Below are 15,817 nucleotides of genomic sequence, written 5' to 3'. Positions count from 1 at the left end.
GTATACTACTCACGTGTTCCATCGAATCTGGTCGCTATGGTATCTAAGAAAGTATTCTGAGGAGCAAGCAACCCTCTCATGGCTGGCATTTCTCTAGTTTTCACTGCTGACACTCTCCGAGCTTGGGCTGCACAGAGAAAAAAAATACAGTTCTATCATTAACGTGCAAGTCTGCCTGTCAAAAGCTATTAGATAGTGGAATCCAGTATTTGTCAGCAGTGGGGCAGGCAGCCTGTCATTTTTGCCATATGAGCGCCTGTTTTTAAAGGCAAAGCTTGGTCTGATAAGTCAACCGCAAACTGTAAAGTGGAGACATTAATTACTGTGTTATAATGGAATGTAAACAGCATGGCATATTTACTTCTAAATTATATCTATGTGCCAGTGTTGTCAGCCTTATCATAAAGTTAGTTACAGCCAGCAAATCTACAATTTGATGTGAATAGAGTGGATTTCGGTGAATAGGATGCTTTACAGAAAAGCAAATATCTTATTTGAAAAAAATTTTAATTGGTCCATTATCTTTTATGGTTTGGGCAGTTAATGTGCATCAGAGAGCTATATTTACAGGTACTATTTTATCGGAAATGGGGCAATCAGCTAGCATTCATGATGCACTTATTCTGCTAATTAAATATTTAAAAAACAAATAGCATCTGATTTATTCAGTCAGCCTCCATCCATTGAATAATTTGCGAAGCTCTACAAAGTGTGAAGAACAAGGTGAAGGGGCAAAACGTTTTGTTGTTTAGCAAAATTTGGCCATTGACAATGAACAGTTCTGCAATAGGTTACATAAAAAAAATGTAACATATTGAGGTGCTGTACATTTTAAACTTTAGTAGTACAACAAATTACTATTATATTTAGATATTTACATGATTATAGAATAGGAAGGATGATGTGCAAAGTGAAGCAAAAAAATGCAGAGTGTCGAAGACGTGGGGTTTGTGAAATATGTTTGTCTACTCCGAGGAGGGTAAAGCTCACTTTGAACCGGACCCTGTCAACTAAGGGTGTTCTCTTGTCCCCTCGCTCAGATCAGAGCCTTCTTTTCCCCATCCCCCTCTTTCTTTCTGCCTTTCCCCAAATCCCCCTTCCCTCTTTTTTCTTGCTTCCCTCTGTTCTAGCTCCCTCTTTCTTATCCGTCTTGCTTCGCTATTAGTTTAAATTTTAGAATATATCCTAAAATGACTGTGAGGCAGTACCTGTTCCCCCCTCCCAGGGACTTACAGTTCCATGCTTTGCAGATATAAAATTCTGGTGGTTTGGGTCCTGCGCGCAGACCCTCTCTGATGATATACTTACCTATCGGGCTTTAATGTCTCTTTTTAGTAGGATGTGATTGCTGGACTGGTACATTGGCCCGGATGGGCTCACTGTAGATGTTTCATCTTGTCTTTTGCCCTGTATATCCTGATGTTACACTGATTCTAACCTTTGTATCTGGATACATTTCTCTTAACTGTTATGGCTGCTGCCAATAAACATAAATTTGTAAAAAAAAAATGCAGAGTGTAGTGACCCACAGCGTGAGGTGTGCAAAGTGCAATAACCCACAGGACAATTGTGTGTATAGTGCAGTAAACCACAGCATGATGGTATGCCAAATGCAAGAACCCACAGCATTATGATGTCCAAACTGCAAGAACCCACAGCATTAAGATGTCCAAACTGCAAGAACCCACAGCATTAAGATGTCCAAACTGCAAGAACCCACAACATTAAGATGTCCAAACTGCAATAACACACAGCATTAAGGTGTGCAAACTGCAATAACACACAGCATTAAGGTGTGCAAAGTGAAATAACCCACAGCATGATGGTGTTTGAAATGCAATAACCCAAAGCATTCAAGTGTGTAAAGTGCAATAACCCAAAGTATGATGATGTGCAAAGTGCAATATCCCACAACATGAAGGTGGGCAAGGTGCAATAACCCACAGCATGATGGTGCGCAAAGTGCAGTAACACACAGCATGATGGTGCACAAAGTGCAATAATCCATAGCATGCAAAATGCAGTAATGTACAGCATGATGGTGTACAAAGTGCAGTAAACCACACCATAGTGACATGCAAAGTAATCCACAGACTGATGATGTGCAGAGTGAAGTAACCCATAACATGATGTATGAAGTGATGTTATGCACAGCAGGGTGCAATTCAAGGTCCAGTAGCCTACAGCACACTGGTGTGCAAAGTCTAGTAACCTACAGCATGATGACATATGTGCAAAGTGTAATGACTTACAGCAAGAAGGTGTGCAATGTGCAGTAACCCACAGCATGATGATGTATGGTCAAAGTACAATAACCCACAGCACACTGGTGTGCAAACTGCAGTAACCTACAGCATGATGACATATGTGCAAAGTGTAATAACCTACAGCAGGATGGTGTGCAAAGTGCAGCAACCCACAGTATGATGATGTATGTTCAAAGTACAATAACCCACAGCATGATGGTGTACAAAGTGCAATAAACCACAGCATGATGGTGTGCAAAGTACAATAACCCGCAGTATGATGGTGTGCAAAGTGCAGTAACCCACAGCATGATGGTGTGCAAAGTGCAAGAACTCACAACACAATGACGTATGTGAAAAGTGCAGTAACCCACAGCATGATGGTGTGCAAAGTGCAAGAACTCACAACACAATGACGTATGTGCAAAGTGCAGTAACCCGCAGCATGATGGTGTGCAAAGTGCAGTAACCCGCAGCATGATGGTGTGCAAAGTGCAGTAACCCGCAGCATGATGGTGTGCAAAGTGCAGTAACCCGCAGCATGATGGTGTGCAAAGTGCAGTAACCCGCAGCATGATGGTGTGCAAAGTGCAGTAACCCGCAGCATGATGGTGTGCAAAGTGCAGTAACCCGCAGCATGATGGTGTGCAAAGTGCAGTAACCCGCAGCATGATGGTGTGCAAAGTGCAGTAACCCGCAGCATGATGGTGTGCAAAGTGCAGTAACACGCAGCATGATGGTGTGCAAAGTACAATAACCCGCAGCATGGTGGTGTGCAAAGTGCAGTAACCCACAGCATGATGGTGTACAAAGTACAATAAGTACAATAACCCACAGCATGATGGTGTGCAAAGTGCAGTAACCCGCAGCATGATGGTGTGCAAAGTGCAGTAACCCGCAGCATGATGGTGTGCAAAGTGCAGTAACCCGCAGCATGATGGTGTGCAAAGTGCAGTAACCCGCAGCATGATGGTGTGCAAAGTGCAGTAACCCGCAGCATGATGGTGTGCAAAGTGCAGTAACACGCAGCATGATGGTGTGCAAAGTGCAGTAACACGCAGCATGATGGTGTGCAAAGTGCAGTAACACGCAGCATGATGGTGTGCAAAGTGCAGTAACCCGCAGCATGATGGTGTGCAAAGTGCAGTAACCCGCAGCATGATGGTGTGCAAAGTGTAAGAACTCACAACACAATGACGTATGTGCAAAGTGCAGTAGCATAATGGTTTGCAAAGTTCAGTTTGTCCCACAGTATCAAAAGCAGAATATTTTAACAGTGAAAACTATATAAAAAAAAAAAGTGACGTTGTGGTTAACTACACTTTCCATTTTTAAAAATGTCTGTATATGTGAGTTTAGTGCTAAAAGTCATATAAAAGTAATGCGATAGGTGTTGTACAGCCAAATAGTGACGATTCCACACCCTCTTCTCTGTATACACAGTAAGATGCATGGGATTCTGGTAAATCAGCTAACAGTTCCTGTATAACAGTTATTCAGGGATAATGTAAGAATGGAAATGTGTTAAACCTTTTCAATGCCTTTCATGCTGAGCAGTGGATGTCATAAGCCTAAAGTTAAAAGCAGCAGTGCAATGTGGAAGTGTTATGTGAACAGAAGGAGGCATCTCATGGGTGTGACACTCTCAGCATCACCTGCACCTTCTCACCTGATGTCCATCTTCTATCAGCAGCAGGTGTATAGCAGAGGGAGGATCACCGCTTCACACCTGATCAGAAAGAAATCTTCTTTGGGAGTCACTCCCACCTGAACTTCTGCATCCAAAATCCTCATCTCCCTCCTCGCTGCATTCCTGTCATGCGCCTATAGACTGCTTGAGAACAGATTTGCTTTTATTCTCAGCTTGAAGTTTCCATAGTTACTACTGACACACCCGCTCCTCTTAAAGAGACAATACGGTGATCAGCAGCAGAGACTAATTATGATACTGGGGCTCGCTTCCCTCTACAGATCGGAGCTCGGCAGAGTTGTTGGTGACAATAAAATAAATTAAATGGAATATTTTGTTCAATAAGCAGTAAAAAAAAATAAACCTATGGCCATACATTGAAAAGTTATCCTCAGAAAAGTGTCACTTTGGGTTTCCTTTATTAAACAGCCGCATACAACCAAGTGGGTGTTCAGATCTTGAGCATTGCTTGTGATTGCTGAACCATTTTTGATGTCCTAGAGACAGTTAAAGGTGCTTAAAGTAGATTTTTTCAGTTTGTTGGAACATACTGCATAGCAACATTTTGCTTCCAGAACCCTTTTTGATTTATCTGTATTTTTGGCTTCTAATCATGGAACTAACTTATATTTAACCTATTACGTACCATCTTATAGAAATCTTCTGTTTTTCCAATTTGCAATACCTGTGGGCTATGCTGCACACATAAAAGAAACATGCGAAAACATGGAACTGTTGTTGAAGCACATCCAGTACACCAAGTACAACTTGAACATCCATGAAGATCTAATATTAGTGGCTCTGATGCTTGGATTGCATCCTGGATATACTAAGTATTGATGTTACATTTGCAAATAGGGCAGCTGTGCCAAAGAGTCATATTCTATTAATAAGAAACGACCACATCAAGGGTCACATCAACGGCCACATCCCGCATCAAGGGTCCTCTGTTTTCTGTGGACCTAAATTTTGTGGCTTACGCATGTATTTGCAAATGTGTGAAAACAAAACCCTCTGCTTTTAATGCAAACTGTTAGACAGGGACAAATTGGTTGTTTTGCAGGCTGTCTGGTAAGTGTTGCTGGGAAATCCTTTGCTTGTTTGTGATGTGCATTGCCCTTCCATGTGCACCTTACTGGTAAGGCTGGTTATAGGTTTGGACAGTTGCCATTTTTTGTGCAGTTGGGTAATTTGGATGCAGGGATGCACTGGATGCCTTTGCATCCCTCCTTTAACCACCTCCCGCCCGCCACATAGTATAATGACAGGAGCAAGGTGGGTCTCTCGTTCTGGGAGGACGTCATATGACGTCCTCCCATTCTCACTGCGCACACCGGATCACCGAACTACGGAAAGAGCCGAAGATGTTGACTCGGTCATGTGATCAGCTGTGTCCAATCACAGCTGATCACATGTAAACAGGGAAATGCCGGTTATCAGCATTTCTCTCCTCACGAGCTGTCACGCTGACAGCTCGAGAGGAGAAGAGAGCCGGTAATTGGCATTCCGCAGAGGGGATATGTACACTGATCATCAGGGCACTGATGATCAGTGTGCCCTGATGATCAGTGTGGCCCCAGAAGTGCCACCTGTCAGTGTCCATAAGTGCCAACTGTCAGTGCTGAACAGTGCCACGTGCCAGTCCCCATCAGTGCCACATAAATGCCACATATCAGTGCCTACCAGTGCACATCAATGCCACATATCAGTGCTCATCTGAGCTGCCTTTCAGTGTCACCCATCAGTGCCACCTATCAATGCCAGTCAGTGCCACCTATCAGTGCTGCCAATCAGTGCCACCTATCAGTGCCAGTCAGTGCCTCCTATCAGTGTGCTTCAGTGCCAGTCAGTGCCGCCTAACAGTTCCAGTCAGTGCCACCTCACAGTGCCAGTCAGTGCCGCATATCAGTGCCATATATCAGTGCTGCCTTTCAGTGCCCATCAGTGATGCCTGTCAATGCCCATCAGTGCCACCTACCAGTGCCTCCTCATCAGTGCCACCTATCAGTGTCCATCAGTGCAGCCTATCAGTGCCCATCACTGCAGCCTCATTAGCGCACATTAGTGAAGGAGAAAAATCACTTCTTTACAAAATTTTATAACAAAAACTAAGAAAAAATTTTTTTTTTTACAAAATTTTCAGTGTTTTTTGGTTTGTTTAAGAAAAAATAAAAAACCCAGAGGTGATTAAAGACTACCAAAATAAAGCTCTATCTGTCACAAAAAAATGATAAAAATGTAATATGGGTACAGTGTTGCATGACTGCGCAATTGTCATTCAAAGTGTGACAGCGCTGAGAGCTGGAAATTGGCCTGGGCACTGGCCTAGGCAAGTGGTTAAGGAGCGATGGGCTCCTCCAGGCACACCTTCCCTTAACCTATCCTTTGATATATGCGCTCCTACTATGGAGGCCCTGGAAATTTTAGAGTTAGGTACACAGTATACAGAGGTTCCTTGAAGCGGGACTGTGGCCTACACATGTATTTGCAAGTGTGTGCAAACAAAACCCTCTGTTTTTAACGCAAACTGTTAGACAGGGACAAATTGGTTGTTTTGCAGGCTGGCTGGTAAGTGTTGCTGGGAAATCTTTTGTTTGTTTGTGATGAGCACCACTATCAACCTTATGTGAAGGATGAATGTGTCCATCACCTGCCACTCAGGTCTTGTGGATATCTCCCTTTTAATCATTATCTTTTTAATGATATGATCCATGTGGGAAGAGATGTAGCAGCCTTAGTGGCTGAATACTTGCGGTCCCATGGTACTGTGGTGTCATATATCCCCTGAAAACCATCCGTGTGGGTCTTGTGAATTGCCAATGAGATCCTGTGAAAGACAGCTGAGCGCGTCCAGAGTGTGGAATGGTGGTATAACAACAAGTGCTTTTTGGCCTCCTTGCAATATAGGGGTCATATTAGAGGGTAAGGAGTTTGACTATATCTTCTGGTGGTGGTGGCTGGATTGATTTGGTCACATCCTGGCACAAGAGAATTTGGATCTTTTGTTTTCACAAGCACTTTTGTGCACATTTTATCACTTATTATTTTTAATATAAAGAGGACTTTTTGGGGGGACTTTATTTCAAACATAAATTGGTGTATCATAGATTTAAAGGGGCGTTACCTATCTTTGTGAACACTGAGCATAGTGCTTTATACGTATGTATGCTTTTAGATTATTATCAATATCTGTATGTGGGTATTTATGTTGGCAGCTTTCCATTTACATATTTATTTAATTCTGAATTGTAATTTATAACACATTTTCACACATTGTGGGTAGGTCTTTGTGTTTATTAGCACAGAGTTTTTGGTTTTTAGGTAGCAGCTTTGCACCCCCCCCTCCCTTATCCATCTTTAACAGTGCTTTCAACTGACATGTTCATTGCTATCAACTTACACAACGTTGTAATTCCTGTACTGAGATGGCCCCATTAGGCACCAACTGCCTGCAAGTGCATCCTTCCTTGAGAAGTGACAGCTTTGACCACTTGCATTACCCCCTGGTTTACTGCAGGAGCTTGAAGGTTGTAGCAGTTCCCCCTGTACATCTATAAGGCTCCAGGCTTCTCTACATCTATAAGGCTCCAGGCTCCTGCCACATTTGCCATGTGGATTATGCGCCTCTACTGAGGGATAAATCTAACAAGCTAAACTATAGACAAAAGAAAAATGTTATTGATCGGTGTACCCACAACAAAGAACTAGAAGAGTTGGCCAGCAGAATCTATTTATACATGATCAGATTTAGTTTGAAATGCAGTGTATTTTTATTTAATTTTTTACAATTCCTGGAATAACATCAAACATGTTTGCTCCTGGGAAAAAACTGTGCTTTTTAAAAATACCCCATCATCATCATACTTCCAGGTTTGTGCATGATAAATACAGTCTTTTTTTCATGTCCATGTGGATATTTATTGACAGACAGATATTAAGGGACAGGAAAAGAGTATTTATATTCACTGTTAAGCAAACCAGTCAGATAATAAAGAAAATCAGTCTAAAGTTCCCTGAAGAGAAGTGGTATTATACTTACCTCTCCATCAGCCTGACTCCTACCTTCCTTCTGTTCCATGCACTGCAGCCTCTGCCAGTCTTTTCAACATTTGACACTTCTGGGAATGTCAGGTGCCTGCTTTCCCCACTGCACACTGTGGTTCCATCCTACTTTTTTAGAATGTGGTAGGGCCACATCAATTAAGCTATAATAGCATGTGTAGTGCTCTATGGCCCATTAAAGGCAGGAATGTGAGTGATGGGCTTAGCTACACCATATAAACAGCAAAGTGGCAGGTTTCAAAGACTTCTGGTTTTAGCATTTCCATATGCTCCTTGTCATCACTGCGTCTTATACATTGCTGGCGAAAATAGAATAGCATGTGGTCTGTAATGCCATATGTTTTCTTCCCTGTTAAACCTTTCCCCAGATTGCCTCATCTCCTAACATAATTGTTTACACGGAGTCTATAAGCACTGTACTGGAATCCCTAGCTAGAATAATGCTGCCCATAGATAGTACGGGGTGAGCATAAATAGTCTGACTACCTCAAGGCAGCAAGTCTTGGGGGCAGCGAAAAATGGCAAATCAATGTCAATGCTGAAACGAAAAGGGGGTTTAATAGTGGGCATCTGACACAAATATGGGATGAAAATATACAAATTAGCGAATTCAGAGATTTGAATGTATCTGAATTTCAGCATGGACATAGTAATGAATCTGAACAAATCTGAAAAATCCAGTTACTTGTCACGTTTAGTGGCGGTGCTTTTTTTTTTTATTCATGTGGGTCAACACTCATCGTGATTGACGTTGGATCTACTTCTGGAGACATTCAATTTTTTTTTTTTTCCAATAACAAAAATCAAAAATTGTCTGTGTTTTTTTTTTACTTTTGATACTTTTTTGGAGAATGAGTAGGGGTACTCCCTACTCATTCACATGGGGGGGGTAGGGTTTTGGGGGGCACCCTTTTTCCAGATTCCAATCAGCCCCCTGCCCGAAAACTAACACCACCACCCAGGGTTGTGAGGAAGAGGTCCTTGTTCCCATCAACATGGTAACAAGGTGCCCCATGTTGAGGGCATGTGGCCTGGTATGGTTCAGGAGGGGGGTGCTCACTCTTCCCCCCTTTTCCTGGCTTGCTTGGCTACATGCTTGGATAAGGGTCTGGTTTGGATTTTGGAGGGGGACCCCACTCCATTTTTTTTTAAACTTCAGCATGGGGTTCCTCCTAAAATCCATGCTAGAACCTAAGGGTTTGTTATGGATTTGGAGGGGGCACGCCTTTTTAAAAAAGTTTCACAATGGGGTTACCCTGAAAATCCTTACCAGACCTGAAGGACCTGGGATAGATTGGGGTGGACCCGTACGTTGTTTTTTTTAAACTTTTTTTTAATCGGTCTTTCTTTTGTTTACATTCTAGGCTATTCCGAAAGAAACATACCAAATACTAAAGATATGAAACGAATTCCAAAAATGAATAGGGTCCATTAACAAACGCATTAACAAATGCATCTAAAACAAATTCTTCAGTTAATGAATGCATCCGAAAATTAAACAAAATAAAAATTTCTATTTATTCATTTATGCAAAACCTTTATCCCAAAAAGTCCCAAAAACTGCTGATGCATCTTGACAATGCTGCTGTCCAAGGGTGGCTCCATTAATTCCTCCATAGAGTAGAGCCACACTGGACAGGAAGGATGTTACTGGTCATATCTCCAGGTGACAATAAAGCAAGAAAAAGAGTTCAGCCATCACATTTAAGGATTGGTAAACTGATGTGCATAAAGGTTTTGTTTTTGGAGTTTAATACCATTTTAATAAGTACTCGTTGTTTGCCCTACATGGACAAAGCAGAGGTTGATCTTAAAGTGAATTTACAGCCCTACTGCCACTTTCAGTATTTTGTTTGGACCAAGCTGGCGCAAACAAATTATTTTCTATATTAATAGGTGCGGCCAGGCTGTTTAAACTGTGCTACATACAGTATCCAGCCCTGTGTTCCGGGTGTAAGACAAGACCTTCCCGTCTCATATTTAGGAACAATACAGTGAGTGGTGCTCAGCCATTCATAGGAAGATTTGTATTCTGTAAATAAATACAAAGCTGCCTCTGACTGGCTGACCCGGTGAACAAGGCATCTCTGGCTTGGACAATCAGAGGAAGCTTTGTATTCATTGATAGAATACAAAGCTGTCTGTGAATGGTTGAGCGCAGCTCCGCACGACTCTTTTGTTCTGGGAGTGAGATGAGAAGGTCTCATCTTACTCCTGGAATACAAGGCTGTACACTGTATGTAGCTGAGGATACATACAGCTTATAGAGCGTGCCCGGGGGGTGCACCTAATAGTGTAGGAAATAATTTGGGCCAGCTTGGCCCAAACAAACTAATTAAAGTCAAAATAAAGCTGTAGATCAGCTTTAATCCTGCCCATATACAGTGCATCCAGAAAGTATTCACAAAGCTTAAGTTTTGCCATATTTTGTTATGTTACAGCCTTATTCCAAAATGGATTAAATTCATTTATTCTCTCAACATTCTACAAACAATACCCCATAATAACAACGTGAAAGAAGTTCATTTTGAAATCTTTGCAATTTATTACAAATAAAAATGAAAAAAAAAAAAACACATGTACATAAGTATTCACAGCCTTTGCTCAATACTTTGTTGAAGCACCTTTAGCACCAATTACATCCTCAAGTCATTTTGAGTATGATCCTACAAGCTTGGCACACCTATTTTTGGGTAATATCTCTCATTCTTCTTTGCAGTACCTCTCAAGCTCTTCAGGTTGGATGGGGAGCATCGGTGCACAGCCATTATCGGGATCTCTCCAGAGATGTTCAATTGGATTCAAGTCTGGGCTCTGGCTGGGCCACTCCAGGACATTCACAGAGTTGGCCTGTAGCCACTCCTTTGTTATGTGGGCTGTGTGCTTAGGGTCATTGTCCTGTTGAAAGATGAACTGTTGCCCCAGTCTAAGGTCCAGAGCGCTCTGGAACAGGTGTTCATCAAGGATGTCTCTGCACATTGCTGCATTCATCTTTCCTTCGATCCTGACCAGTCTCCAAATTCCTGCTGCTGAAAAATATCCCCTCAGCATGATGCTGCCACCACCATGCTTCACTGTAGGGATGGTATTGGCCAGGTGGTGAGCAGTGCCTGGTTTCCTCCAGATATGATGCTTGGCATTCAGGCCAAAGAGTTCAATCTTTGTTTCTCATGGTCTTAGAGTCCCTCAGGTGCCTTTTGGCAAACTTTTGGCTGACATTTGTCTTTTACTGAGGAGTGGCTTCTGTCTGGCCACTCTACCATACAGGCCTGATTGGTGGAGTACTGCAGAGATGGTTGTTCTTCTGGAAGGTTCTCCTCTCTCCACAGAGAAACACTGCATCTCTTTCAGAGTGACCATTGGCTGCTTGGTTACCTCCCTGGCTAAGGCCCTTCTCCCTTGATTGCTCATTTTGGCAGGGTGGCCCGCTCTAGGAAGATTCCTGGTGGTTCCAAACTTCTTCCATTTACAGTTGACGGAGGCCACTGTGCTCATTGGCACCTTCAATGCTGCAGAAATTTTTCTGTACTCTTCCCCAGATCTGTGCCTTGATACAATCCTGTCTCTGAGGTCTACTGACAATTCCTTGGACTTCATGGCTTGGTTTGTCCTCTGACATGCACTGTTAACTGTGGGACCTTATATAGACAGGTTTATGTCTTTCCTAATCATGTCCAATCAACTGAATTTCCCACAGGTGGACTCCAATCAAGTTGTGGAACCCTCTCAAGGATGGTCAGTGGGAACAGGATGCACCAGAGCTCAATTTTGAGTGTGATGACAAAGGCTGTGAATACTTATGTACATGTGTTTTTTTTTATTTTTAATAAATTGCAAAGATTTCAAAACAACTTCTTTCATGTTGCCATTATGGGTTATTGTTTGTAGAATGTTGAGGGAAAAAATTAATTTAATCCATTTTGGAATAAGGCTGTAACATAACAAAATGTGGCAAAAGTTAAGCACTGTGAATACTGTCTGGATGCACTGTATATGTAAAACAAGGACTTTGGTTTCTAAGCTGTAGAATACCAGATGTGCAGTAGTTGTCATACACAGTAATGTTACAGTTACATGTGATCTGTTTGGGTATGGGCTGTCACCATATACACATGTAGCATTCACCCCCTAAATGGCCCGCTGATTTGGTCCTACAGTTCTTTCCAGATTTTTGCAGAGGCAGCCAGCCACACAGCAACAGTCACCCCGATTAGCTCAATGAACAGTCTAGGGGTATTTTCTTTTTGTTTTGGGGGTGACTTGGATAGTTATAAAGAATGGTATAGGATACTCCAGAACTATGTGCAAACGGGAGGACAAACTTACTATAGCTGTACTTCAAGAACAGAAGTCTTCTGCCTAACTCAGAACAAAATCCTCTTGTAAAAAAGTAGTAGAGGCCAGAGGTATGTACCCATCAGGAGAGGAACTACTTGACTTTCAGGTTAAAGAACAGATCTCTCACAAGAACACTGAACAGGCTGACTGTATGAATCTCTCATGAGAGAAACTACATAGCTCAGGCTTAGCAAACAGTCTTTCACAAACTAGAGGGGACTGCTCAGTATGTACCCCTCATAAGAAGAATGTCGTGGCCCAGCAATCCCAATAGTGCACATTCACAAAACAGAAAATCCCAAGTCAGATCAGTACTCACAATGTCTTTTGGGTAACTGGATGCCTCCTTCTAATACGAGCAGAACAAGTTCCAGTGAGGGAGAGTGTCAGGGCTCCGGGGTGTGACCAGAGGTATGTGACTGACGCAGGGAAACGCAGGCTTCAGATAAGTTATAAACAATATAATTTATTAAAGACTAACAATACAAACATAAACGCAGTGCAATACTAAAACATAACACAGTGCAAACGAACCAAACCAAACCACCCACAGATAACAGTACATACAATGCAAGCGTCGTTAGGCAGGCCGGGTCAATAACAATCGGGCAGGTAGGTACAGGGGGTCAGGCAGAGAATGGTTGGGGTCACAAGCCAGGGATGAAACAGGAGAAGTCAGCAGAGGTCCGGATCAGGCAGGGTCAGCAACGAATCAGTCAGACAGGAACAGGGATGCAGGAACAAGATACAGGGCCCAGGAAAAACACACACCAAGGCAGAGACTGCAGGTCTGGCTATCCGTTAAATACACCTGCATGATCAACTTCAGGTGTTTGGCTGGCTGCAGGGTTGAGTCTCTGATTGCCGGCCCTGGTACTGCAGCCCACAAGGCAGGTGGGTCCCACCATTACTGGCAAGTCCATTCCTGACAGTACCCCCCCTCAAGGAGCGGCCTCAGGACGCTCCAAACAGTCCTAGCTGGGCAAAATGTTCCACCGCCCGGGTCTGGTAACTGGCGGGATATCAAAGACTGGCACATCGGGCAGGACTCCGGGCAGCGGCACACCGGGCAGGACTCCGGGCAGCGGCACACCGGGCAGAGGCACATCGAGCTGGACTCCGGGCAGCGGCACACCGGGCTGGACAGCGGATCACCAGGCGGAGCAGCAGGTACCGGGCCACCAGGAGGGGCGACAGGCATTGGGCCCCCAGGAGGGGCGACAGGCATCGGGCCCCCAGGAGGGGTGACAGGCATCGGGCCCCCCAGGCGGGGCGACAGGCATCGGGCCCCCAGGCAGAGCGACAGGCATCGGGCCCCCAGGCGGGGCGACAGGCATCGGGCCCCCAGGCGGAGCGGCGGACCCCCAGGAGGGGCGACAGGCATCGGGCCCCCAGGCGGAGCGACAGGCATCGGGCCCCCAGGCTGAGCAGTGGGCCCCCAGGCGGAGCGGCGGGCGCCAGGCCCCCAGGCGGAGCGGCGGGCCCCCAGGCGGGGCGATAGGCATCGGGCCCCCAGGCGGGGCGACAGGCATCGGGCCCCCAGGCGGAGCGGCGGGCGCCGGGCCCCCAGGCGGAGCGGCAGGCACCGGGCCCCCAGGCGGAGCGGCAGGCACCGGGCCCCCAGGCGGAGCGGCAGGCACCGGGCCCCCAGGCGGAGCGGCAGGCACCGGGCCCCCAGGCGAGGTGACAGGCATCGGGCCCCCAGGCGGGGCGACAGGCATCAGGCCCCCAGGCGGGGCGATGGGCATCGGGCCCCCAGGCGGGGCGGCGGGCGCCGAGCCCTCAGGCGGAGCGGCAGGCACCGGGCCCCCAGGAGGAGCGACGGGTGCCGGGCCCCCAGGCAGAGCAGCGGGCACCGGGCCCCCAGGCGGGGCGATGGGCATCAGGCCCCCAGGCGGGGCGGCGGGCGCCGAGCCCTCAGGCGGAGCGGCAGGCACCGGGCCCCCAGGAGGAGCGACGGGTGCCGGGCCCCCAGGCGGAGCAGCGGGCACCGGGCCCCCAGGCGGAGCGGCGGGCACCGGGCCCCCAGGCACGACAACGGGCATCGGGTCACCAGGCATCAGGTCATTTGGCTCGCCAGCGGGCACCGCGTCATCTGGCAAGGCAGTGGGCACCGAGTCACCAGGCACGACAGTGGGCACTGGGTCAGACATTGGATCGTCTGGCCCGACAGCGGGCATCGGGTCACCAGGCATGACAGCAGGCACTGGGTCATCAGGCATTGGATCGTCTGGCTCGACAGCGGGCATCGGGTCACCAGGTATGACAGTGGGCTCCGAGTCACCAGGCATGAACGCGGGCACTGGGTCAGACATTGGATCGTTTGGCTCGACAGCGGGCATCGGGTCACCAGGCATGACAGCGGGCACTGGGTCATCAGGCATTGGATCGTCTGGCTCGACAGCGGGCATCGGGTCACCAGGTATGACCGCGGGCACTGGGTCATCAGGCATTGGATCGTCTGGCTCGACAGCGGGCACTGGGTCATCAGGCGTGATAGGATCATCAGGCTGGATCAGTTCATCAGGCTGGGTACAGACATCAGGCTGGGTACAGACATCAGGCTGAAGTGCGGGTGCCAAGGCACCAGGCTGAACCACTGAAGGCAGGTTCTCAGACGGCAGGCTCACCGGTTTGGATACTGGCAGGATGGTACTGGTTGGAAAGAATTTCCGCTTTTTTCTGGTTTTAACTACTGGGGCACTGCAAGTAAACGCAGGTCTGCAAACGAATGGAGCAGCTGAGGACAGAGAAGAGCTGGAAGATGGAACAGAGGAGGGAGCAGTTGCTACAGAGGACTTCTTTACAGGGTTAAAGAAAGGATAGGTGCAGCGAGTGTGAGCAGGGGACTGATATGTGGTAGTTAGAGTATACTGGGCAGTCACTGGGGGTGCTGTCCAGGATGCAGGAAGAGTGCCTTGAGTGGAGGAATGATGTTGTAAGCTGACTGAGGCTGGGTGCAACAAGTCTGACCATGTCTGCAGTATGGGTTGAACGAAGCTCAGTTTACACAAAGCCTGTCTGGTCAATGACTGCACTGCGTTTATACAATCTCTTAGTATCTGTGGTGAACATGCAGAGTAACGCTCCAGAAAGTAATCCACATCATCCTCTAATAACCATACCAGGGACTCTACCTGGTCGACACTAAATGGTGGCAAAAATTCATCCCTGCATTCGGGGGTACCAGATGAAACCAACTCAGCACAAACCTGAATCCATGGCTGCACCTCAGAGAATTCTGTGCCCTGATCTACTAGAACATGAGCGATCCGTATACATTCTAGCAGTTCATCCCGGGGATACTCCTTCAGAGTTTGATAAGCATACTCTCTGTCATCAAACACTAGCAGATATAAATACACAACCTCATCCAGATCCATCCTTCCCAGCAACAAGCCAAGATGGCTTCCCTGTGCAGCCACTTCTGGTCAGGATTGGCCTTGGTGTAATGTCAGGGCTCCGGGGTGTGACCAGAGGT

The 15,817-nt window shown here is 46.2% G+C and overlaps 1 protein-coding gene across 1 annotated transcript in view; it reads right to left on the bottom strand.

Moving 5' to 3' along the window:
* Positions 1-4,082, bottom strand: part of KCNH3 (potassium voltage-gated channel subfamily H member 3) — a 94,889-nt gene extending 90,807 nt beyond the window's left edge. The window contains exons 1-2 of the mRNA XM_089679660.1: positions 3,916-4,082; positions 14-127 (exon numbers count right to left, since the gene is read on the bottom strand). Of these exons, the coding sequence (XP_089535786.1) occupies positions 14-89 (76 nt within the window). The 5' untranslated portion in view covers positions 90-127; positions 3,916-4,082. The remainder of the gene's footprint in view (positions 1-13; positions 128-3,915) is intronic.
* Positions 4,083-15,817: the final 11,735 nt, after the last annotated feature.

This window comes from Staurois parvus, unplaced genomic scaffold, assembly GCF_062004578.1.
Source record: "Staurois parvus isolate SC_StPar_1 unplaced genomic scaffold, SC_StPar_1.0 ptg000017l, whole genome shotgun sequence".
NCBI classification, from domain to species: Eukaryota; Metazoa; Chordata; class Amphibia; order Anura; family Ranidae; genus Staurois; species Staurois parvus.
Note: the sequence above shows the minus strand (reverse complement) of the source record. Positions and strands in the feature narration are given on the sequence as shown.